The sequence below is a fragment of the Xyrauchen texanus genome, chromosome 6 (genome assembly GCF_025860055.1).
Source record: "Xyrauchen texanus isolate HMW12.3.18 chromosome 6, RBS_HiC_50CHRs, whole genome shotgun sequence".
Classification (NCBI taxonomy): Eukaryota; Metazoa; Chordata; class Actinopteri; order Cypriniformes; family Catostomidae; genus Xyrauchen; species Xyrauchen texanus.
In genome coordinates, this window is record NC_068281.1 from 21,293,514 (window position 1) to 21,320,797 (window position 27,284).

The following is a 27,284-nucleotide window of genomic DNA, read 5'->3' on the forward strand; positions in this document are numbered from 1 at the left end:
TGCGAGGGATGCTCTTTAGTTTTTCCTGAATAAACCATTCTGAAAATAATACCATAGTATAAACACAGGCTTCATTTGCCTTGGATGCATCATGTTTTAGATGACCACTCACTGAGCACTGAACACTATGTGTCCAAATAAAGTGTGTGACATGGTCTTAATCACATGAATAAGCAGTGTAGAGGTCTTCCTAATAAAGTGCATAATGAGTGTATTCCATGTAATAATTTTATTTGATAAAAATGTGTAACCCAAATAAAGTACTTGTGACATAATTGACAACTGTAATCTTATTTTAAGAATTTAAAATGTAATCCATTACTTTTAGTAAAAAAATGGTATACTTAGACTACAGTACTAATTACTACAACTAATTACTTTGTAATTGTGCCACACCTAACTCTAATAAAGAGGAAGGGATAGTACCAGGGTCAGAAAAAACATTTCCATTAAGGCGCAATTCTTGCCCACTGGATTAGATTTTCAGGGGCATTTCAATCTTTTATTGGGCATATTTTTTTTCCAATCAAATAAAAAATATAAGGTGTTATCCTTTTGTGTCAAATACATCATTGTAATCATCAATTAACCAACACAATGCACACGATTTTGGGGGCATTTTTGTCACTTTCAGTAGTCCCCCCCTTAATTTCAAGTTCTGTATAGTACCACTGCTTGACCAAAAAACCTGGTCAGTTTGGAGGTATCCAAAGTATCAAAGCAGACTACAAGACATGAGGTTCAGTGTCATTATATTACAAGAAACTTTCTTTTAGTTTCAGTGTATGAGATCAGATAAGTCATTTCAAAAGAACAAAGCTGTCCAAAATTTTATAATGTTATCCCTTAAAGCAACAGCTGAAAACTGACTACTTTTGAAATCCAGTGGTAAGTGGCAATCTTAATAGTTTTCAGCCCTTTCACATGCAAAATGTGGCAAAATATAAATCAAATTACGACCTGTATGGTTGCATTGCATATTTCACTGAAATTAATAATGAGATTCAGAGACTCCAGAACAAGGATTACCATATGAATCTGATATTTGAGTGAGATTATAACATCTCATAGAATCAATATTTTACTATAAACTCCTGCAAATAATTTCAGATCCCTTTTCCCACTATTCTGACAAAAACAAATTTGAAAGAGAAACAGAAGTAATACAAGCATATTTAAGAAGCAGTATAACATCTGTAATTGTTATTATTATATCTGTTTGTATATTTGCATATTTGGATGTTAACAAAATTGACCCATTTTACATTCTTTAAGGGATAGCTCACCCAAAATAAATTTATTCTCTCATCATTTACTCATTCTAATGCCATCCCAGATGTGTGACTTTCTTTTTTCAGCAAAACACAAATTATGATTTTTAGAAGAATATTTCAGCTCTGTAGGTCCATACAATGCAGGTGAATGGGTGCCAAAATGTTGATGCACCAAAAAGCACATAAAGGCATCATAAAAATAATCCATATGACTCCAGTCTTTGAATCCTTATTTTCAGAAGTGACATGATAGGTGTGCGTGAGAAACAGACCAATATTTAAGGAATTATTTGCTTGAAATTATTCTCAATACCCAGTAGGGGGCAGTATGGATGAAGAATTTGAATCACAAAAAAACACAAGTTGAAGAATGTGAAAGTAATCTATTTCTCAACCATACCTATCATATCGCTTCAGATATTAATTTAACCACTGGAGCCTTATGGATTACTTTTATGCTGATTTATGTGATTTTTGGAGCTTCACAATTTTGGCACCCATCCACTTGCATTGTTTGGACCAAAAGAGCTGAGAAATTAATCTAAAAAATGTAATTTGTGTTGTGCAGAAAAAGAAAGTCTTATACATCTGGTCTTCATCTGAGTAAATGATGAGAACAATTTTATTTTTAGGTGAACTATTCCATTATGGCATGTAAGTGGACATTATTCCCAAAAAATATCTCTAATAAAAATGTAATACCTTCCTTTTCCACGTCACTTTGGCTGTGCCGGCTATTGGATCATTTTTGGATAATTAGGCATCGTTTTAACAAAATTGCATTCAGGTTTCTCTCCATTATGGTATGGAATGCCTAACTTTTAACCACTCAATCAATTCCCAATGGATAAAATCAAGTGAATATTATGTCAAAGACAATATCCTGAAGATCTTCAGAAATATGTCACATTACAGAATTAAAATTGGTTATGAATGGGGATTCACATTGACTTTATCATCCAAGGGATTCTTTTGCAGTAAATTTTCTATTGTAAATGCAGTGGCTGCATGCCTTCCGCAAGACTGCGTTTTTCTTTTTTTAATGATATATAAATGTGAATTTAAGCAAGAGAAATGTATAATTTAATTACATATACTTGTTACATCAGACACTTTATTGGAATGCATACTCATTGCTTTACACTTAAGACATAAATAATATTTCTTGTTACTCTGAGAAATATGTTGATTATTTATTGTGATTTCATTACATCAACACACAACTTTACACAACGAGATAAAGCACAACACAAATACATACAATTATAAGGTCATGGTACAGTACATCAACTTACTAAATGCTCTTTGTTTGACACTCATTAAATAGCACAAATTTACAGTCACACAATAGACACCTGATCAGACACACAGACTCACGCACACACAAGCACAGGGGCAATTCAGCTTCGGGCTGCCACAGCAGGAGTCGACTGCTCAGTGGACTGCAACTGCTTCCCCAGGTACTCCCTGAAAAACACACACCAATGAACGATTATGCCTGTTTATCCTTTTGAACGGGTATTATGTGCACCTCTTTGTATTTCCATATATATCCCCAGAGCCCGAATAGAGGTAAAATAGCAGGTTTTTGAGTCAGCAATTTAAGCATTGTTAGAGAGGAAAATAAATGTCATGCACACTGAAAGATGTGATTGCAAAGACATGAAAGTCTGATCACAGCATTTCCCCACACTTCCACCAGAGTCTTTTTCAGCTCAGATTCATTCTAACTATATTCAATTCAAATAGTCATCCTGAATGGTCTTAAAAAGGTTGGATTCCATCATCTTCGAATACTGAAAATGTAATTTCACCGAGAAGTTACATTAATTCTGACGTCTACGGTTCCTCAGTTGTCAGCAGATGCTCTCTATCATTTAAATCGTTTCAAGGAGTAAATGCCCACCATCTAGAAGCTGAGCCAAAGTCGAAAGTCTGTGTCAAACCTTTTAAACAGTTCTCCTTAACTGAGACATTTTTATAAGTGGTGTGCTTCACTTAACTGCTTCAGACTAGGATTTCACAGCTTCGGAATGAGCTCATATTTTAGAGAGGATGCACAAAAGATCATCTCTTCCTCTTATTGCCACTTATTACTGAATTAGCACACACCTACTACTCATTTATTGTCATTTTGGGCAGATGAAATGGAATCAAATAGAAACTGGGCTAGACTCTCCAGGCTTCAGTACATCGACTGAAATTCACAGGGAAACAAAGCAGATAAATGACACACTGAGAGAGAGAGAAATCACCCAGATGCTGCTTCAGAAGGGCTGCAGGAAAATATATAACATCCTAAAATATAAGGATCGATAACAGTTTGACTTCCACTTTGTGTATTAGATGTGGTAATATGTTTACAACTAGCTTGAACAAAACAGGATATGCATGCATTTGGTATTTTCGGTGTAAATAGGGTATTAAGTTATTGCAGGAGAAAGTGCCTAAAATCTAATTTCCCCAATGATAATTCTGTCATAAGTTTATGCACAATAATTTCATGGTATAAAGATTAATTTTAGTTTAATCTTAAATAAAATACATTTTTAGTAAAAATTATAGTTTTTGGGTAAAATTACAAAGCAACCTTTTATTTTATTGTCTACAAACATAAACAGACTTGTTTAGGTATTGCTGTGGATTCAAGATACCTACAAATGGCTTTATTTATAGTACAGCCATCCACAGGTCTATCTATGAAGCATGATTAAATTAATATTAATTTAACTAACAGAAATAGTAACAATATATTTGATTCATAGAGCCTGAAAGCTCAGAAATATTAATAAAAGGGATATGGGAAATTTAATCTTGCATAATGCAAGTGTAAAATCAATGCAGAAAAGCACATTACCTGACCTCCCACATGTATCATTATACTGAGATGCATTTTCACATCATCTTTCAGGCTGATTGATAACATCTCCATTTGATTGGCACTTCTTAATTTTTTGCCATGATGGTGGAAATGGGTATTTTCAATGCTTTGGCTAAATTCTTATAGCCACTTCGCATTTTGTGAAGCTCAACAACCTTTTGCTGCACATTATAACTTTATACCATTGTGATGGATGACTAAGATAATTTGGCCTGTGTGTTACCTCATATTTATACCCATATGAAACAGAAAGTCATGGCTGAACAATTTCATGTTCCTTGTGTCCCAGGTGTGCAAAATGTACACACATTTTTTTTTTTAAATATGAATGGGAATATACTTCAGATATATTTTACTCATAAGAATTTCTAGGGGTGCCAATAATTGTGGCAAACATGTTTTGGAGAAAATTATTTATTTAATTAAGAGCACCACATACTTGCATTGTATTATGAATTGTGGTCCTATGCACGAAATCGAGTTTCGTTCACAAACTTGAGTACGTTTTGGCTTAAGTCACCACTGGGCTGAACTTTGCATTCGTTTTCCAGCCAAATTTGCAATCAATCCAAACCAGACAAAGATGTATGTGAAGTGACACAGCCTTAACCTGCTGACTTTAAGACACTATTGAGGTTTTTTTTATCTGACACCTTCATTTTTAAATGTCAAGGTCCAATAGGTTACAGTAAGAAAAGATAGCAAATCCATCAATGCCATTTTTTCATCCCCTATTGTTTAAATACAGCCAGCAAAAAACAGTGTCATCATTCAACTCATGGTAAATACGTCAACATCCCAAGGTGGCCTTGAGTTTGTTTTTATGGGGCTAAGGATGATTTTGAAAGAAGAAAAGAAAGAAAAAGACTTAAATGGCTACCAGGCATCATCAACACCATGCATTTTGTGGCCAATGAAGATCTGATTAATAATCCATCTATATCTTCAGGTGAAGGAGATGGATTAAGAGGATGCAAATGAATCCTCTATTCCTCTGTGGACTGCATCTAAAATAAAGTACTTAATTTAAAAAGGGAATTTTTGTGAGTTCAAAAAAAGTTTTTCAAAAAGGATAGTTCCGAACATAAATTCAGATTCTGATTTCTGACCTTTGACCGCACATTTTATCCAACCTTTTCTTGAACATGGAAGTGTTCATAACGGACCGCAGTTTTTATTCTCTAGTGTTTTCACTCACATTGGCGTATTTTTTTAGTGGATAATGTGATTTTTAGCTTATTACATTTGTAAATAACTGTAAAAAACAAAACATGTCGCTTCATAGTGCAGATATTTAAAGAGTCAAGATGACATGAAGCTAATAACAGAGGATAGTTACGTTGACATCATGAACTATTTCAAGTTGTTATGACAGCCAACAACTGCACAAGTTGATCCTGAACTAAATTTTCCTCCAACTAAAAGGGTTGTTGTTTTCCTTCTAGAGTGATTGTTTTGGTAGTTTCCTATGGAGACCGGAACCAGAAAACAGTCCAGCGGCAATTATAGAATCATAATGGCAGTACCTAGTAGTTAGTGAGGAAAACTGTGGCTATTAATGTGCCAAGTTTCTATGTTGCTTGGCAACTGCAAACAGCCTACCAATAAGAAAATCCCCCAATAATTATCAATAATAATGCAACTCATTATTCAACATAGGTGTCTTTTACCACAGTGCTGTTATTGCCATTTTATAAAAGCAATAAACCACAGGGAAAATATCTGAATTACTTAGCTTCTTGTGGCTTGTTTCTTTAATAGGGAAATCTCAAGACTGTCCACAAACAAATGTATCCACTGTCCCACTATGAAATGTACTGCCCAAAAGATGATGTTAAAGTCTTTAAAAGATAATAAAAATCTCTATTCAGTCCTACAGATGCTCTCAAGGTTGCAGCTTGAAATATCTACTGTATCAGTCTCAAAAGCCACAATTATTGCAGCAAAGGATTTCATGGTTTTATTTTGCTTACTTTTCCCCTTTCAATTTGTCCACATTTATGAATAACTTCTAAATGCTATGACCAGGGGTTAAATGGGGATTTCAGATGTTGGGGAACCCTAAAAGCGGGTGATGGGTGATGTGAATTATTTTTTTTTTAATAATGTTTTAATAAAACACATGGGTGTCTAGATATGGATTTATTAATAGGTCTGTATGGTATGTAATCATAGAAGTTTTTTCTTTCAGATGAATACATTTTACTGGATTTGTGTTTCACTGGGTTAATAATTTGTCATTATTTATGTATGTGTCATTATTCAACTTAATTATGACAATACATAATTACATGGCATATTTGGTTTAGTGTTTTACATTAAATGAAAAAAAAAATAAAATAAAATTAAGAATGTGTAAAACAGTTAAAGGATGGGAAAGGAGGAGGCGAGAAACGGCTTGACGATATAAATCATAGTTTAATACTTAAATTATTTTTGAACAAATACACTTGCTAAATAGAGACGGAATGTGTTAAATGGATCAACAAAAACAGCATCGGAGAATACAATAAATGGAATGTATTGACAAACAAGCTTTTGTTTTTATTTTTGGAATTTAAGATGCCGGTACACCATTCCGCACCGTACCGGCCCAATGTAACCCATGGGTATGATTCACATTATACCGCAAAACTGTGGTCGTTTTGGCTTCTTTTGCAATGGCCTGTGTGCTTAATGATTTTTCTGTTATTCGGATCAGGACTCCATTTCCCATCAAATTAGTGTTCAGAACACCAAAGCACACCTGAGAGATGTCACGCTAAGCTGCATTTAACAACACACGAGTGAAGCCTTTAAGCGCATAAAGGATTTGACAAACAAACAAAAGAAATGATTAAGCGCTCTGTACAACATCTCAAAACTGTGGAGCGGCTGTTTTGATTTTCAGCAAGCACACAGTGGCACACCTCCAGATGTTAACCCTGACGGTACCGATACAATAATCTAACAGTGTGCAAAGCTGGCCATCTAGAACTGTGCCAACTCAAACATCTTCTCCTCCTGCTGTTGCCATGACACCAAACAGCCTCAATGGAGTGAGAATGGAAAAAAGGACAGACATAGTGTGGTGACAGCACCACCTCTCAGGAGTGGAAAATAAACTCTACACAAGGCACCTGCTTATTTTTTGGGCTATTTTTCTGTATCCAGCTGTGAAGTAAACAAAAAGAGATGAAGAAAAAAAAAGCTTTTAGTTTTTTATACCACAAAACTATAGAAGATTTGTGATGCACAGCAATAAATGCCATGGTAACATACATTTCTCTCCTGTGAGAACACATCTAAAAACCATGACATTAGACCTACCTCACAGGAACAAAAAGAAGAATAAATGCTCATAAGCAAAGTGCAGCCAAAGGAAATGGCGTTGGAGGATGCAACTTGATTGCAAAGATGGCATTGGTGAGTATCCAGTGAATGGCTGTTCTTGTATGACTCTTCTTAAGAGCACCCTGGAAACCAAATTCACTGAATCTCAACTCAATCATCCTGCTATTACATCCCCTGTAATTTCCTCTGATGTGTCTCCAATTAAAAATACAAATAAGAGTTTGCCTTCACCTCTCTTTTAACTTCAGATCTTTAAATAATGCAATCTATGCCTCTTCAGTTCAGATGCATCTTTGTAATAGTTCCCTTTTAAACTCTATACTCATATTTGGGAGACTTGAGCCAAAATACAACTAATAAATGAATCCTGAGAAAAAAAAATCTAAACATATTGATCTCTTTCTTTTATCTTCTTCCATTTGTTTGTAACATGCCAAGCCTTGCGTCACATCCCACTACAAAATTAAGCACTGAATACTGAAAAGTACACATGAGCCATTTAGCTAATGGCTAATAATTGCCACCATATACTCTTGAGTCAGAGTTAGCAGATGGGACTTTTTCTAAGAAAAGAAATGAAAGAGCTGTTGAAATATTTATATGTACATCGCTCAGTCTGGGAGCACAGTATAAATACTATCATATAAATCTTTCCATGAGCTCTGCCTCCTTAATATATTTATTTCTCTTCCAGTGAGCCTGATGATAAAGATTAATTATTGAGTTATACTTTATGGAGCGTGTTAATCTATATTACTGCATGCTCTCCATGCAGGAACAATCTATAACAATCAGGCAGTATTTAAAGTTACTTGTATTCTACCAAATTGGACAATAAACTTTCCATTTGAAGAAGGAAGATTTAAGGCCATTGTAATGACAGTAAACAATTTCTCTTTATGACACCAATGGATGATTTTCATAAACCCGCCACACAAGTGTTTAAAAGTACCTATCAACTGCATTTTAAACACACTTGCTACATTCTGGGGCCTTTGAGGTTTATCTGAATATATAATCTGAACCGCAGGCACAATTAATGAGGTGCATGTGTCGGTCATAATAGATTCTACTGAACATGAGCTGCATGGAGTTTTAGAAACCTTAATTCACTAGTGTGATAAACTCATTGCACATGAAGGCACAAGTTAATACTGTTTATTTATATATTTATTTGTTGGTTATTTTGTGCCCTGTGTTTCAATCAAAGATCAACTAACATTTAAAAGACTCAACAGGCAACTGAATAATTAATTATATTATGTAGTACTGAGGTGAGAAAATTGCTATTGCACAGCCAAGTGAGATTAGAAAAATCTAAATTCCAAGTCATAATTGAAGGTAATGTTGCTTCAGGCACAAGCATGAGGGCTGTTTTTCTTTAGGAATAAATAAACAACCAGAATCACTATAAATAGGTGAACCATACAAAATGTTTTGGGGATATTAAGACAGAGGAGAATTAAATTGTTATGATCATTTGACCATGTGTGAATATGTTTATACACCCTGTATATATATGATAGTATAAATTAATGATGAAATCAAGTGGTTAAGGTGATAGTTCATCCCCAGATTTTTTATTTTTTTTGTCTATATGTGGTTCTAAACCCAAATGACTTTCATTCTTTCATGGAAAACACAAAAGCAGAAGGCAAAATACAGTATTATCTCTAGTCAGTTTAAGAGGTTTTAAAATTTTGGAGACAAGTGTCCTAACACCAAAATGTATGTTTAAATAGAAAATTGGCCAAGCTGGAAATTTTCTACAAGTGTGGTAGCCGTTTATGAATGTGAGCATACCAGTTATGGACCATGAGCTTCTGAACGGCCAGCAGGGCATTATAACGGACTAGCTGATCTTCATGATGCATGTGGTTCATCACCAGCTGTTTACCACCCAGCTGCTCGATCACCCTGAAGGAGAGGGAGACGGAGAGAGATTTAGCTCCAGATTATGATGTTCTGCAAAATGGGTAATGACACAGTTTGTCTGGATCTCTTTGCCTTCCAATTCAGCTCAGAGAATAACAGAGAACAACAGCTGCATTTTTCTGTCAATGCTAATCAGTAAAATAAAAAAGCCTTTCAATAAAAGACCAAAGAACTGACGTGATTCACTTTCACAGCAGCATGTTTTCATCTTTATAAAAAATAAAATAAAATAAAAATCTGATTTGATGCTGCAACTAGAAAACATTCAGAGGGAAATTTAACACATTTTTAAAGGAGTAATACCATGAGGAATAAAAAAATTCCTTGATATCTTGAGAAAAAATCTCAGAACTTAAAACGTCCTCTACCGACCATTTATTGAAACTAAGCATCACAAATGAGACATTTGAAAACATGTCTGCCCACATTAACATTGTCAACAATGCCTATTTGCTATTCAAATCTAAATGACTATGTTAAGTAATAAGGAGAAAGTAGGATAGATACTATTATTACAAAACACCAGAAGGTCTACTGATAAGAGTAAAATGTGGTTAAGTCTGTCAAACAAGTGTTTAGCACCTGCCAATCTGCACATCCTTCTAATGTTAAAATCAGACTGAAATAATCAATAACCTTGATAAAAATAATCTTTACCTAACGTTAGGACACAGTCTGTGTGGCACAGTGTGGATTGTTTTATAGACCTGTCAAAATGTAATTCAGATTTACCAAATAAACTGTTATGGAAGGATGGGGCAGATAAAAACAAAAGGAGCTAACAGCAAATGCAGCTAAGTACTATATCTGATTTCACATGAGAAGAGGGTGTTTACATAGTGTTCTTAAAGGCACAGAAGAAAAATCATTTAAATTCTAAGGGTCAGAAAGAAAGTATATGACTGATTTTGGTACAAAATCTGTTAATATTATAAGTGGACCTCAAGGGGAAACATATTAATAAAAAATTTAATATGACTTCTTTAAAGCTCTGTTGTTGAGCATTCACAAGGTAAACAGAGCTGTAATTTCATCAGGTTTCATAAACATGTAAAACACTATGTGAGTGATTACTAAACAGCACATGCATACCCTGGTACCATTAACCTGAAATGTTCATGGTAGAAAAATGTTGCTATCAGAGTAGAATATTGTTGATAGTCCCATTATGTTCCCACTTCAGTTCTGCCTGTGGGGTTTTGTATTACAGAATGTTGATGGTGAAGGTTATATTTAAATTATGTATAAAAAATTATCAAGCTTTAAGACAGAATTCTGGATGGTGAAATTACATTTAAAGTAATTTATATTTTATGTACTTTTTCATAATAAGCTTCACTTAAAACAAAATCACTGTTTTGAGAACAAAAGAGAGAAAGGTAATATCTCAGCGCTTATCGCAAATGGGTGTATTCTGCAAGAGGCGATCTGCAGAAGCTAATTTGTTCTGGAATTGTCTAATTAAAAGGTTCAGTCCCAGGGTGATTAAGTCCAACGAGTCCCTATAGAAGCTGTATGGTGTCTTCTAGCGACGGGGGCATTCTAAAAAGTGAGAGTGTGCATTCTAAATGGACACCCTCTGGAAGAGAAGAGTCTGGATTGGAGGCATAAGCCACTTGTAGTGAAGCTGGAAACGAGTGAGTGATCACCATACTTTTACACGCTCTTTCTGAAGAGAAACTATATATACAGCGGCCGGAAAAAGTGTAACCCACTTAAACCACATTTAAAAATGTATGTCTGTCTTTGCATGATATAATAAAATGTCAAACGAAGTGGCATACATTTCTGAAAGAAATACAGAACACACTTCGAACAAAACTCTTCACAAAATGACATTTGATGGGTTTTAAATTATAAAGCAAATGTTAAAAATTAAGGCAAACAGTATCAGGACACTTTTTTTGGTTGTCAAATTTAGTGGAACATGCCTATTGTTAATGGGATAAACTACACCTGACTTAAATATCCCCTGAAAAACCCCTTGACACCAGTTTGTAATTGATCGTTTCAAGTTCAAGTTAGTTCTCAGAAAAGCTCTAGCCTCATTTTTTTGCAGATTCCACTTGCTAAGATATTTTGTGTCTAATGTAAATAAATTTAAGACAATTTTAATTGTGACTTCAGCAAGACATGTGCATACTTGCATGTCATTAAAACTCATTGGCTAATCGTGAATGTTATGTGACAAAAATGTTAATGGCAAAGCTTTGGCATTATATTGCAATGGTCATCCTGGATGAGTTGGTTTGCTGCTCTCTTTGAAGTGATGTAAGTGTAAATTGACCCTGATATCATAGTGTGCAAGAAGATGCCACAGATGGTTATGCCTCTAACCTGGGCGATCCTTCTGCCTTTAATTATAAAGAGCTACAGGATATTTGGGTATTGAAAAACTATCATAAAATTGCACAGCCATAGAAGCTTGAGCTGGAGAGATACAGATAAAGGATGAAGGATGCCGTCTCACCTCTTGCCACGAGGGTAATGTCTCACGTATTCTCCAACATCGTGGGCTGCAACAGCAATAACCTGAGGGTCATCCGACACTTCCAACAACCTGGTCAGTATCCTGGCAGGAACCACAAACACACAATCATTTCAGGTCCCCAAAAGCAATCACTAACACCTCCAGGGCAATACTACGCCCACACTGAGCAAATATATCTTAGGCTACTGTACAGCTGGAGATGTGCTGTTTACCTCTGTCTGGAAAAATATGAAAGGTTCTATTCTCAGTAAGCTCAGTAAGCTCAGTAAGAAACGAACATGGGGAAACACGTAGCAAGAGGCATGTTATTCTAAGGAATACGAGTTCTGATGTTTTGCTGAAGCCTTTGGCTTATTTATTTATGCTCACAAACAATAGGTCAAGTATCAGAAATGTCTGCATCGCATAAAAACTTGAAATTATAACAGTCGTTTCGGATACAGAGAGAGGGTTCAAGCACTGCAAATCACCTACACACTGAGAGCAAGAGATGGAGGGGAAAAGGAGAGAGGAAGTGAAGTAAAATACAAAATTACTAAGGGCTGAAAATGAAATTATCTTTGTGCTGATTGTGGATTGTGGAGAGGGTCAGCAGTGAGAGGAATGAGATGAGTAGATTAGGATTTAAACAGAGCAGTCAAGGAGTCGAGCAGAGACATGATTAAACTACTGAGAGACAATGATAAAAATTAGTGTTTGAACGGCAGCTACACGGCTCAGGCTTTGACTTGTGTAACCTTCAGAAGAAAGGAAGGAGAAGTGTGCGTACCCACACACGCACACACGTTGATCTACCTATCATTATGAGGACTTTCCATAGACATAATGGTTTTTATACTGTACAAACTATATATGCTATCCCATAACCTAACACAACCCCTAAACCTAACCCTCACAGAAAACATTCTGCATTTTTACATTTTCAATAAAACATTGTTTAATATGTTTTTTTAAGCTATTTAAATGATTGTCCTCATAAACCACACACACACACACACTCACACACTCACACACAGTGTAGGCTAATTCAGAAAGTATCAACAACTTAAAAAAGAAACGTGTTTAATAAAACAGTTATTTAACCATCTGCACTTTATTATAAAATCATTCCAATCAATCTCCAAGCACTTGACCTCTACTAAACCATTTTATTGTAAAAGCAGAGAGAACTAAAAACACTAATTACCACAATTCACAATGTGTTTAGGGTATCACTGCACACAGGGTGCATGTTTTAAAGCCAACACATTCACATAATGATATTCTTAAAGGGATAGTTCCTTCAGAAAACCACAAAAGGAGCTTTTAAAGGAATAGTTCACTCAAAAATGAAAATTCTCTCATCATTTACTCATCCTTATACCATCCCAGATATGTATGACTTTCTTTCATCTACTGAACACAAATTAAGATTAGAGATTTAGAAAATGTATCAGCTCTTCTGGTCCATACAATGCAAGTGAATGCTCCAAAAATCACATAAGACAACATAAAAGTAATCCATATGTGGTTAAATCAGTGTCTTCTGAAGTGATATTAAGCATATGGGTAAGAAAGAAATCAAAATTTAAGTCCTTTTTTTACTATAAATTCTCCTACCTGCTCAGTCAATCTCCACTTTAACTTTCACTTTCACACTTCTACTTGTGTTTTTAGTGATTCACAATCTTCATGAATATCACCCCCCCCCCTACTGGGCAAGGAGAAGAATTTTTAGGAAAAAATCAATATTGATCTTTCTCTCACCCACACCTATCATATCCCTTCTGAAGATCTGGATTAAAACACTATACGAATTACTTTAATGATGCCTTTATGTGCTTTTTGGAGCATCAAAATTTTGGTACCCATTCACTTGCGTTGTATGGACCTATAAAGCTGAAATAAGCATAATTTCTGTTCTACATAAGAAATTAACACATCTGGGATGGCATGAGGTTCAGTAAATGCTGAGAGAATTTTAATTTTTGGATCCAAATTCATGTCCTTATTTTTGGAACTATCCCTTAAAGAAAAAATATTAGCCTCAGTCACCATTTACTTTCATTACATCTTTTTTCATGTAAATAGACCTTCATGCTATTAGATATTCAAGCTAGTGCCATCTTTTATTTTTATTGGGAATGACAACAAGGCTGTGAGGGATAGACTTACAGTCTCTTCAATGGGCTGTAATTCAGTTTAAAGTGTTTTTGGATCGTTTCGAGGAAAAAACATTGATAAAATATCTGTCCAAGAACATTCAGTATACAAAGAACTCCAGACAACATGAGTTTTGAAAAATCAGATGTGATCTGGGAGCTTTATACAGCTTTTATACCTTTCATGCCATTGAAAAAATGGTAAGTCTGTCCCTCACAGCCTCGTTGTCACTCCCATTAAAAATCTGGGAATGATAAGGTCTATAGGGATGGAGGCTAGCATTCTGCCTAACATCTTTTGTGTTCCGCCGAAGAATGTCAAATGGGTTTGAAACAACATTAGTTTTTTTTTTTATATCTATTTTAATAATGAAAGACCAGTTTTGTGGAAGTCCTAACACTGTGTGTCTTACTTCAGGAGCTCATAGTTCTTCTCATTGAGGCGAACAGCATTTTCTCTCCAAAACTTCTCTGATTTGTGCACCGGACTCCACTCCAGACGGCCAGACTTCAGCTCAGAGCTGTACTCATCGAAAGAGCTGCATGAAGAAGAGTGGAAAATACTATCAATTAATGAAAGTGAAACATTCTGAAAACTTGTACCACAGGTTTAAGAATCCAGAACTTAGTCCAAATACATAAACAGGTAATCTTTAAATCATCAAAAGTTTTTCCTTAGGTGTGCCATTTTGCAGTAACAATTGGTGTAGCACCAAATTTAGCTTCCTGAGATACTGTAGGTCCCAATGAGTGGTGCTGTATATATAGTATGTATATCAGGGGTGGGAGGAAAAAATTATAATTTCATGAGCATCGCTCATGTGCTTGTACTGATGCTCATAAAAATGCTCCAATACCAAAAAACAATACCATCTGACAAACAAATGTAAAAAATGTCTTAAGAGTGATTATAAAACCACAAAGGCTGTGATTTCATGAGATAAATATATATTTTGCATTTGCTGCGCACTTCAAATGTGAGTGTTTGTGAATGTGTTTAGCCGCTGTTGTACTGACAACGGCTGCATTTAGAGCTCCTTGACTCACACGGAAAACACAATTATGAGCATCAGATGCTCTGTTTGTAGTAGATGACAGCGAGCAGTGCTAATTCACTTTTTAGCACAAGACACATACAGACTACATAAATACACATATGTATTTAATTAAACAGCAGCCTTTTGCAGTTTAATAATCACTTTGAGTCACGTAGCGACTGGCTTTTCCAGATTGAGAAGCTACTGTCATAACAATACAAAAACATTTCAAAATAAAAGCTTAGGCAAAATAAAATCTCAATTTAAATGGAAAAAAGCACAACAGAAATAGAACTACAATATGTAATATTCACTGTAATACTACTACTAATGATAATAAATCAACAGTTATTGTATTATATTTAAGGAATATCTCACATTTGTAATCCTTTTTATGCAGCACTTTATTTGATAAAATATAACCCTAATATTGTATTGTGGATTGTACATATAAAACACTTAATTTGATAAAATACAATATTATGTTGAAAATTAATTTGATACCTTTTAGTTTGATTAAAGGATTAATTCATAAATTTTTTTAACAATTTTCATGATAAATTTGAAATACACAGTTGATGTGGAATAATAAAAAAAGGTATCAGACTCAGTATCATCAAGTACGAAAAATACATTATCAGTACTTCTAGTCATTCTAAAAAAAAATTTATCAGGACATCTCTATTTTATACAATTTAATATTAAGTGTGGTATTGATAAAAAACAATTGGAGGACAAGATGCATCACGATGCATCGAAAATCGCTTAGCGATCTAATCATTACACTTTGAATCGTCATCGAATCAAGTTGTGAGACCAGTGAAGATTCACATCTGTAATATTTACAGTATATACTGTTTTAAGGTGTTTACCTGAGATCCTGAACACTCTCTCCCAGTCTCTCCAGAAGGAATTTAATATCATCAGTGATGTCCTCATCATCATATTTCTGCTGGTCCAGGTTCTCTAGCTGTTTGAGCACTTTGCATTGGATCATGGCAAGAGCGTATTCTTGACGAGTCTCTTTCTCAGCAGACTTCTCAAGCAGGTTCTACAACAACAACCAAACCAACCTTATGAACATCACAAACTGCAGCATAAACTCATGAGAATGTTCTTTTGGGGATTGGGGTGGGGTGGAATAATAGGTTTCAAAACAGTGTTACTATGAATGCAAACCTTAATGCAGTGAAAAAGACACTCTTTTAGCATAACATAAATATATATAAATAAATTACATTTTCCAACATTCTTTTGAATGTCCATGAACTAAAATGTAATATTTGATGCAATGAGTGTACCTTCATTTATTTTTACAGCTTTGCACAGCTAATGTTTGCTTCTAAATCACTTGCACCTTTATTAGCAACTTACACATACAGTATCTCACAAAAGTGAATACACCCCTCACATTTTTGTAAATATTTGATTATATCTTTTCATGTGACACCACTGAAGAAATGACACTTTGCTACAATGTAAAGTAGTGAGTGTACAGCTTGTATAACAGTGTAAATTTGTTGTCCCCTCAAAATATCTCAAAACACAGCCATTAATGTCTAAACCTCTGGCAACAAAAGCGAGTACACCCCTAAGTGAAAATGTACAAATTGGGCCCAAAGTCATAAATGTTCATAAAAACACAATTCAAAATCATATTTTATCACACTACACAATGATGACTCTAAAACATTATAGATATTACAGTTTTATCTTCTGTTAATGCCTGATCTTCTGTAAATCTGCTTTGAAACTATGTGTGTTGTGAAAGCAGCTATACAAATAAAAATGAATTTACTTGACTTGTCTGACATCACAAAAAAGAAATCCTCCAAAGTTCTTCTAGATGCTACCAGTATCAGTCACAATATTGCTTAGATATGGTCGGATGAATTATCACATCAACTCATGCCACTGATCTAAGTTAATATAAGTTCATGACAATTATGATGCTCAGATGTAAAAACACAGACAGGAAATTAATAAATCAAATGAATCTAAATTTATTTTAATTTCTGCTGGGTTGATAGAGCTTCAGAGTTTGGCTACAATTTTATGAAAGACTCAAGGTGGAATATAAATACCTTTCTTCTCAAGCACCCGGAGAAAACTCTCAAACGAGTTAAGTATTGATTACTTTGATTAAAAAGTACGAGATCTGATTTTGATTTTGAATTGGCCTGAATCAAGTTTCTCAGACACTTAAAGTTGAAGCTTGCATTGAAGAATTACCAAGTAATTAATAGGCATCTCATTGCTTCAAAGCAGGTATTAATCAGTGAAATTGTGACAATACAATAAAGCCCCTGACAAAATATAACACTTAAGAATCACCGAAATCTCTGCCATCCTGCATGATGGATGTATTGCTGTTGCAAGCATGAAGGGCAACAAAGATTTTAAACAGAAGGTGTGATGGTGGTGGGGTTGTAAGCATACAAAGGAAGAGTTGACATCAAGCAACAGTGGCTTCTAATAGAGTGTGCACTGCAGTGCTGAATTGCGTGAGTGATGCATTTTAAAGAGGCAATGCTCTGGCATTTTAATTTGCAGCAGTCAAACACACGGTTTAAATCCAGACAGCTTTTAGGTAATTTGCCAGGATATTGGCAGGTTTGCTCTAAACATAAATTCTCCGCAGAATTCATCGCAGCCAACGGTTTCATATGTATAATAGTTTTGAGATTGGGAAAGTCAAATTATAATAAAAAGAACACAAATGCTGATGTACTATATGTGCTATGTATTATATTGAGTTATATCCTGTATCAAACCCTTTTCCAGATGCACATCATGTATCAATTCTGACTCACATGCAGTCTCAAAAGTTGAAAGGAAGTCTCCTTTATATATGTGTACAAAGAACATTTCTGGTCATATTACACTGGTTTAATAAAATTACAGATATTGTAGATATAACAATAGATATAACGATGGATTGATGTATAGATGTATGGATTAATGGATGGATGATAGAATGATAGATAGAACACAACAATAAAATGACAGATATTGTAGATATAACAATCGATGGATAGTTGATGGATGGATGGATGGATGGATGGATGGATGGATGGATGGATGGATGGATGGATGGATGGATGGATGGATGGATGGATGGATGGATGGATGGATGGATGGATGGATGGATGGATGGATGGATGGATGGATGGATGGATAAAGTCTTCAGGTGTAGGAAAAGACTTTATTATTTTAGTTTACACTGGTGGCCAAAAGTTTTAAATAATCTACAGATTTTGCTCTTATGGAAAGAAATTGGTACTTTTATTCATCAAAGTGGCATTCAACTAATCACAGTGTATAGTCAGGACATTAATAACGTGAAAAATAACTATTACAATTTTTTTTTTTTTTTTTTCAGAACTTCTTAAACTACTTCAGAGTTCTCCTCAAGAAATCGCTTTGCAGGTCCTTGGCATTCGAGCCGTCAGTTTATCCAGATACTCAGGTGACATTTTACCCCACGCTTCCTGTAGCACTTGTCATAGATGTGGCTGTCTTGTCAGGCACTTCTCACGCACCTTACAGTCTACTGATCCCATAAAAGCTCAATGGGTTTAAGATCCATAACACTCTTTTCCAATTATCTGTTGTCCAATGTCTGTGTTTCTTTGCCCACTCTAACCTTTTCTTTTTGGTTTTCTGTTTTAAAAGTGGCTTTATCTTTGCAATTCTTCCCATAAGGCCAGCATGCCTGAGTGTTCTCTTTACTGTTGTACATGAAACTGGTGTTAAGCATGTAGAATTCAATGAAGCTGTCAGCTGAGGACATGTAAGGCATCTATTTCTCAAACTAGAGACTTTGATGTACTTATCCTCTTGTTTAGTTGTACATCTGGCCTTCCACATCTCTTTCTGTCCTTGTTATAGCCAGTTGTCCTTCTTCTTTGAAGACTGTATTGTACACCTTTGTATGAAATCTTAAGTTTATTTTTTGGCAATTTCAAGCATTGTATAGCCATCATTCCTCAAAACAATGATTGACTGATGAGTTTCTAGAGAAAGCTGTTTCTTTTTTGCCATTTTTGAACTAATATTGACCATTGAATATTGACTAATATTGAGTCTATTGCATACTGTGGCAACTCAAAAACAAACACAATGTTAAGCTTCAATTTACTAACCAAATTAGTAATTTAGCATGATTACTCAAAGATAAGATGTTGGAGTGTTGGCTGCTGGAAATGGGGCCTGTCTAGATCAGTAATGTACTGACTATACTTTGTGATCAGTTGAATGCCACTTTGGTGAATTAAAGTACCAATTTCCTTCCGAAACAGCAAAATCTGTATATTATTCCAATCTTTTTGCCACCTGTGTATACTACATTTATCCACCATGTTTGCTGTCTTCCACTGCCATTTAATTTTATTTAATCTATTCCCTTGGAGAACTGACTCAGACCAAGTTATGTACCAAATAATCATACATATATACAGTTTAATGACACCTCTTACACTGAGAACAGAGAGCTATGATGTCTTTCCAAAGACATCTTCTTTGCTTCTTTCAAACAGAAGTAATAATTTACAAAGCCAGGCATAGCCAAGCAGTAAGGACGGATGCCTGGCGATGAATTGGCTCAATCAGCCTAGATAAGGAGGAGCTGGAGCTGCAGAGAGGGAGAGAGAGAGAGACGCACAACACTGCCAGTGTGGTGTGTGCTGAAAAGCAAACCTTTTGTGTACTACTGAAAAGCAGTGTCTTATTGTGTGACACTGAGTGCAGCAATAAATGTCTTTGCTGATTGTTCATCCAGTCCCCGCTTCCTCCTTTCCACATTAAGAACCCGATTTGCCACATTGGTGCCAAAATCCAGGACTGGAGGAAGACGCGCCATCATGGAGTCTTCGCCACTGACTGTGGATTGCGATTCTGAAGGAATGCTCGATCCGGTGGCGTTGGAGCAGTGCATCAGCTGGCAACCGGAAGAGATGGCTGAGGGGTCCAGTACTATTGCCAGGGGCGTCGCTGATGGGAGTAGTGCAGCTGGCTGAGGGCCTTCTGGCGGCGTGTTTGGGGACCGGAGAGGTTTATTTCCCCCTCTCTCTCTCTCTCTCTCTCTCTACCCTCTCCCTCCCCTCATCCTGCTCATGTTCCCAGGAGGCGGGGAAGTATGCAAAGGGGGTATGTGGTGAGCCCGGCAATAAATGTCTTAGTGGATTGTTCGCCTGCTACCTCCTTTCCACATAAGAGCCTGATTTGCCATAGGCTCAAAATTAGGTTCAATAATCAGTTGATCAACATGCATCCAGGTTCGAAACTAATCTGGACTAATATCCTCAATCTTGATTGTTTTAAGCATTGCTTTAGCCCTCTATATATAACTATGGTGAAGGGTGCACAAATGTAGAAGATAAATAATGGCAAATGTGCAGAGGCAGATCCATTTATAGCTGCAAAATGGAGGCCACGTAATCAGGAACAGGAACAGAGAGAGAATACCTGGTCTGGACAACTTAATAAGCTCTTCAGCAGGTGAGATGAATGAAGCGCTGCACTCTAATTCAATTCTGTCAGCATCGTGGACAATGAATTCATTACCCAACTCTAATGCCAACAACAGAGCCCAGCTTTCAGGGCTAATTTGAACATTATATTCAGCCTGCACCCAGACTGCAATGTGTGGGGAAATGAAATACACAACAAGAACAACAAGAAGTCTGTTTTCGTGCCTCTGCCATGTATTAAACAAATATGTGCCAGCAGAGTAAACATAATAAGCCCAACGAAAGATAAAATGCCTTAGGACTGCACTTAAGTCTTGCACTATATCCTAATTCAAATGATCAACGTGTGCAGGAAGGGCAATGTAAGGTGACAAGTTTTGTTTTCCCTTTCTAGTCTGTATGACAAAGCACTGAAAGGGTGATGTTGCGACAGAGTGTGGAAAAGATTTAAATGAGTGCTTTTGTCAAGCTGCAACCTTAATAAGGTAATAATGGGATTCTTGATGCATTCATTATGAAAGCTCTGGGAAAATTAAAGATTTTCAGAAAGAAAGTTTGATTGATCTGCTAATGGACTTTGAAGAGGACACCTTCTGCTAGGTGAAATGCCCTAATCTGAAATGCAGTAGTAAGTGAGAAAACAGACCACACCTGTGCATCTGAAATGGATTCGGTACATGCATGTTTCATCCACCTGAATAAATATTTGAGCATTTTGAGTTGAATAGCCTGGTATCAGACTTAATGATATTTCATTAACTACATTTGAGGAGATGTTTATATGGCATCTTTACTTATTTTCATATAGCAGATACTTTTATACCAACATACTAACAGTACTTTAATTGCAGCAATTGTCTCTCTGGAAATGACTGGGTTTAAGTGTTTAACTCAAAAACTCAATGTTAACACATCAGAATTATGACAGAAATTCTTGTTGGCTGTCAACAGGGACAATGCTGGGATTTCATCCTTAGGGAGGAACTTTTATTGCTTTTAGTGTGACAGATTATAAATTCAAATTTGCTCGACTGGAATTTTTTTTTAACACACCAATTAAAATATGTGTGTCAACAGATGCATATCAGTATTGGAGGAATATTTGGTTAAGTGATTTGGTTGACAGATTTTTTTAGAGGAACCGAGATGAAAAACACGGAGTCTAAAGCCTCCATAAATAGGGTCTAGAATTGCCAATGGTAACAGACAATCTTTGGGTCTGTTGTAAAACTTAATGAGCTGCCTCACTGTCTCCTGCCTACATAGGCAGCTGTGTTTTATGGCAGCATCCTTACTGAAATGATCCCCCCCAAAGAGACCAATTTTGAACGCTCTAAATAAGCAGCAGCTCCGCGCATCATTCAAATAGCGCTCCTCATGAGCAGTGCATAGGAGACTCAACTAACAACTGATTTCAATAGAGGTGAATCAAGAGAAACGACGCGATCCTCTAATGAGCCTAAATATGCACGCACAAACACATTTTGGGTAAAATAGAGATTTGTGTCATATTAAACTGTTATTTATTGATACTTTTCAGTATCGAATGGATTATAAGTTTATTTATAATCTAAATTCTCTCGCTTTGTCAACCATCTTATTTATTTTTCTGTCGAGCTCATCACGGTGCATTCTGGGACCACATACCTGTGGAAGGACACATAAGATGCTATCTTAAATTTGGCCAAAACAAGATATTTTAAGAGGCAGCATAATTAAGATACCTACCCTATGGAACAGCCTTCGCGTCGGGAGCGCGCCTATGATGTTTTAAAGTGCTGCCCCCGGAGGACATTCACAAGGTTTAGCAACCATTAAACCATTAATCTACCAAGACTACCACCCAGATTATACAAGCGGGGAGTGGAGTGGTGTGATTTTGCCATGGAGAAAGAAGCTATTTTTTTCCAAGTCAGAGCATCTGTGCTCTTTCTCACTCCAAAATCATTCCAATACCACTCTACATGTACCTCATATCTGTACAAAAATTGTGTGTTTATGTTTTCACTTCATCTTGGACCCTGACATTCATGATATAAAAAATATACTGTATATACAGAACTTTACAGTTTCCTATAGAGTAAACATTATGAGAACAGCGATTCAGGGAACAATTGTCCAATTTACTACCGCATCGAGTTGCATTTACACTGGATTCCCACACCTTTTGACTGATTAATTTCCATGATTATTCAAAAATCATTTTATAGAGATTAAAAGAGCCATTTGTGGCCAATAAATAATTTTACAGCTGAACTGGAAAAATTTACATTTATTATAGAAATTTCTATGACTTTTTCCATGACTTTTCTAGACCTTGAAATCACAAATGTAAAATTCCCTGATATTTCCAGATTTTTCATGACAATGGGAACCTTGATTCACATAAAGTCAGAATGTGCTGCTAATGAGCACAGTTTGGAGCAACCATGTTTCATGACACATACCCTGAAAGCAGCCAGGATTATGCGAGTGACCTTCTCTTTGACGGACTCCTGGAGGATGTCGGAGAGCGCAGGTACCACGTTGTAGCGGCGCAGCTGTTCGCAGAGTTGAGGACTGAAGGCCAGAAGCCACACGCAGAAGATCATCTGGTACTGCAGCTGGAAGCCACACTTGTTGCTCAGCACTGCCGTGAGGCTAAAATATGTATTGGGGAAAAAAAAGAGTTACCAAACAGAAGTACATCTCACTCCTAATGGTCTGCAGAGAGGATGCTCTTCACTGAGTTAGTCCTGATGGTTTGATGCATGAGATGGGGGATAAAAATGAGAGCCAACATTTTTGTGATGTATAAATGAGACCATTACATGAAAGAATTTTTACTTGTGAGGCAAGAAAAAGAAAAATTATCTTCAGAGAAGCCTCATTATGTTTTTTTACTCTGTACATTACAAAACAAAGAAACATTATGATCACAGGACTAAAACCTGGTAGGACAATGAAAGATGCTTTCTTGTTCTCTAAGATTTCTCTTTCAAAGGAACCGTGTGTGGAAAATACACTACATGGCCAAAAGTATGTTGAAACCCCCTTTTAATTAATGGGTCCTTTAGCCTCTTAATTCAAGTAAAAACTCACCTTTTTGCTAAGGTATAAAATTTAATTTTAGAGAATAGTGTGCTTCCAACTTCTTGGCAACAGTTTTGGGAGGGCCCCTTTTGCCACAGTGCCCAAAATGAGAAAAATAAAGAAACGATTTACTGAGTCTGGTGTGAAAGAACTATAATGGCTGAATGCCAACTATATACTGCAAACGATCTAAAAGAATATCATAATCAATAGTGTCAAACGTGGCACTGAGTTCCAATAAAACTAAAACCACATGTGAGCCTGAATCCAAGGGAAGGAAATTATCATTAGTTACATTTAACTGTGCAGATTAGGTACTGTGTAGAGATCTGAAGCCCAATTGAAATGTATTTAAGATGTTGAACTTATTTAGGTAGAAGTAGAGCTGTGTGTAGACAACTCTCTGTAAAATCTTAGAAATGAAAGGCAATTTTGAGATTGGTCTATAATTATTGTGAACTGCTTTATCTAAAGAAGGTTTTTTTTTTAGCAGAAGATGTACAATAGCATGTTTAAGACAGCTTGGAACAACACCACTTACTAATGAATGGTTTATAATTGCTGTCACTCTGGAACCAATTGTTATAAAAACAGCTTTAAAAAGATGCGGGGACAAAACATATTTTTGCAACTGGAACACTTCATCTTCAGAGCTATATCAGATACCTGCACAGTTGAGACCAAGTTGGTTCAAAGTGATTCAATGAACTGGACAGCCTAAAAATGTGTGGCTGATGAACAAGTGAAGGCGTAATTGCACCTTTGATCTGCTCCACTTTGCGAATAAAATAAAAAAACAATCTTCACAGGTCTCTTGTGTGGCGTTCAGAAAAGCAGTCGCTTGACAGATTTAAAACAGAATCAATTGTCTTAAACAGAACTTTTGGTCAATTTGCATTTTCAGAAATTATATTAGAGAAAAATGTTGCTTTCGTTTCCTCTACTGCACTTTGATAACAAATTAAGCACTCCCTTAAAGTGTCAAATGAAACTTGCAGTTTATCTCTTTTCCACTTGTGCTCCACTTTCTTATACTCCTGTCTCGAGAGAGAGCTCGGGTGACATAATTTAACCATGGCTGATAGACACCCTTAACTTACTATAAATTGAGTCTTGTAGCATAGGAAAATGCAATTCATTATAGTGAATTGGTTTGTAATTCATTATAGTGAATTGGTTTGTAATTCATTATAGTGAATTGGTTTGTAATTCATTATAGTGAATTGGTGTGTCCTAAACGATACTCTCTTATGCAGAGGTTGTGCTAGAAAAAAATCTTTATCCGTCACTCTGAAGGACTGAGTAGTAAAATTTCCATCATGGTCTATTTTTATCTGTTACACTTGTTTTAAAATCATAAACTACATTCAGGAATGCAGCACCCATTATAACGGCATATACTGAATCTATGACAGTGGATAAGCTTAAATTATATAATTTTTGGACTCCCCAAGTGCGAGTCTGTGAAACCAATGAGTTCTTAGGTGAAAGTCAATCAACTGCTGCGCTAAAACAAGATTTTGAATCTTTAACATCCATTTGGAATATTTGAATATGCATTATACATGCGTGCCATGTCTGATATCAATATAAAGTGTCACAGATGAGAAGCACACACATCTCTGAAGCTCTAATGCAGGTACTCCTCTAAAATAACTGATAATTGTGTTCTAAACGTACTGATTGCGCTTAAGCCCTGTTCACTGCAAACGACATTGTCGCTTGGTGTTGCTAGACTCTGCAATCTGTGTCGCTGGTGGGCGTTCCTGTCAATTTAATGTTATTGGTGGACTGAACTTTTAACTTCTCCATCTTGACTGCACCCGACTCCAGTATCTCACACTCACAGCAGATGGGTGACGTGAGCTCCAATGACTTCACTCTCATTGGTAGTCACCTCCTGAATGTCGCTCCCCATATGCATATTGTTAACCTTTCCTCAACTTTGTCTTGTTGCTCGCCATGGCGAACTCTGTCACCAATGTTCACTGTTGCTCATGTTGCCGGAAGTTGCTCTGCACTCACTGAAAATGAATGGTATTGTCTTTCGCTCAGTGCCGCCTCTGGTATGAACGGAGCTTTAGAATAAATGCAAGTATTTGGCAGAAACTGCGCCACTTTTTTCGTGCTCTCATTTTTTATTACACTTTTTTGCTCCTTATTATAATAAAGTAACACACTGATCATGCAGTAACACACTAACGTAATAACTCATGTACAGTATGCAGTCATTAGAGACCTTCTCCTCAAAATCTGAACATAATTGCTCAAAACAGATGCATATAACCAGGTGTTAATGGTGATGGTACCTATTTATACACATCTTAATACTAATAATAAACAGGGCACACACACACAGACAGAGTTTTAATTTGAAATTATCTATCATGTTTAAAAAAAAAAAGAAAAAAAAAGGGGTAAATGGAGAGTTTTGGTTAACGCAACTCCTGCTCTTATATAGCATTAGTGAATTGGTTTGTTCTAAATCAATTCTTTATCTCATATGTCGGATTGGAAAGTCCGATTCAAAATGAACAGATTAAAGAAAAACACAGTTTCGAGTCCCTGGAGCCTGCGTCACATTTTACAGGGACAAAATTAGCTCAATACTGCTGTTCATTACAAAGTTTTGGTTATATAAATTTGCTTCTATATTTCTAAAATCTTTTTAGGTGGAGTCTATTTATTCATTGTAAATTTTTCTGTTTAAATTTAATGTTGTCACCCTCAGTGATTGTTCATTTAAAAACCCTTAATGTTTTTGACAGCAGTTTGTTAAACACTGAGTAGCTTGTAGATTGGAAAACCACACTTTTAAAGTAGCTTTCCAAAACTGGTTATATTATCCAAAACATAAACTACTCATTAATGGGATTGTGTGAATTGTGAAAAAAAAAAATGAATATTACCAGTTCACTCCGTCGGCCTCCACCCAGGCGAATCTGTATTCATTCACTCTGAGCATCAGCTGCAGGCAACCGGCGACACACTGAACATACTGCGAGCTCTGTGTGGGTCCGAACAAAAATACACATTCACAAAACACACAAAAGAACAAATTAGCATGCACACAAACAAAAAGAATGACATGATCAGAACACCAAGAATAGAATAGTTCAGAGAAGCAGGGAAATGCATGCATGAAACAACAAGCCTGTCCTTTCTGGGAAGTAGCAAAAGAACATGATGAAACTAGGCTGCTCAAGCAGCATTTACAGTCTTATTACTTCTGCATTCACTAATGCACGTGCAGTCAGATTCTGACTTTGAGAACGCCTTTGGGTAACATGCTGGATCAAAGAGATAATCCCACAATGCAGCAGAGAGAAAGCAGCAGCCTTGAAACCTGGACAGAGTGAGTGAATCAGAGAGATGTTAGAAGAGAGGTGGCTAAGAGGAAAAAAAACAGACTCGCTCATTAACTGGAGGAGATGATGCTGCAGATCAGCACCATGTGCATAAAAGCAGAGTGGTCCAGAGAATAGAAGAGACAAAGAGATAGGTCATGAGGAATAGCAAAGTGGAGATGTTTTAACAGCTATCAGAGGAAATTGAATAAAAATTTGTGGGCTGATTGCATCACCCATGAGATTCCGACTTGGCGACACAAGGGAAATGAAAGAAAAATAGATTCTTTCAAATGAACTCT

The 27,284-nt window shown here is 36.1% G+C and overlaps 1 protein-coding gene across 2 annotated transcripts in view; it reads right to left on the bottom strand.

Moving 5' to 3' along the window:
- Positions 1–2,359: 2,359 nt before the first annotated feature.
- LOC127645046 (V-type proton ATPase subunit H-like) overlaps positions 2,360–27,284 on the bottom strand; it is a 46,816-nt gene continuing 21,891 nt past the window's right edge. Inside the window, exons 7-13 of one of the 2 annotated variants that reach the window (XM_052128562.1) lie at positions 26,545–26,642; positions 23,011–23,203; positions 15,965–16,143; positions 14,469–14,594; positions 11,894–11,995; positions 9,292–9,405; positions 2,360–2,741 (exon numbers count right to left, since the gene is read on the bottom strand). In XM_052128562.1, coding sequence (XP_051984522.1) covers positions 2,675–2,741; positions 9,292–9,405; positions 11,894–11,995; positions 14,469–14,594; positions 15,965–16,143; positions 23,011–23,203; positions 26,545–26,642 — 879 coding nt within the window. In that variant the 3' untranslated portion in view covers positions 2,360–2,674. The remainder of the gene's footprint in view (positions 2,742–9,291; positions 9,406–11,893; positions 11,996–14,468; positions 14,595–15,964; positions 16,144–23,010; positions 23,204–26,544; positions 26,643–27,284) is intronic. The other variant, XM_052128561.1, reaches the window with a different exon arrangement.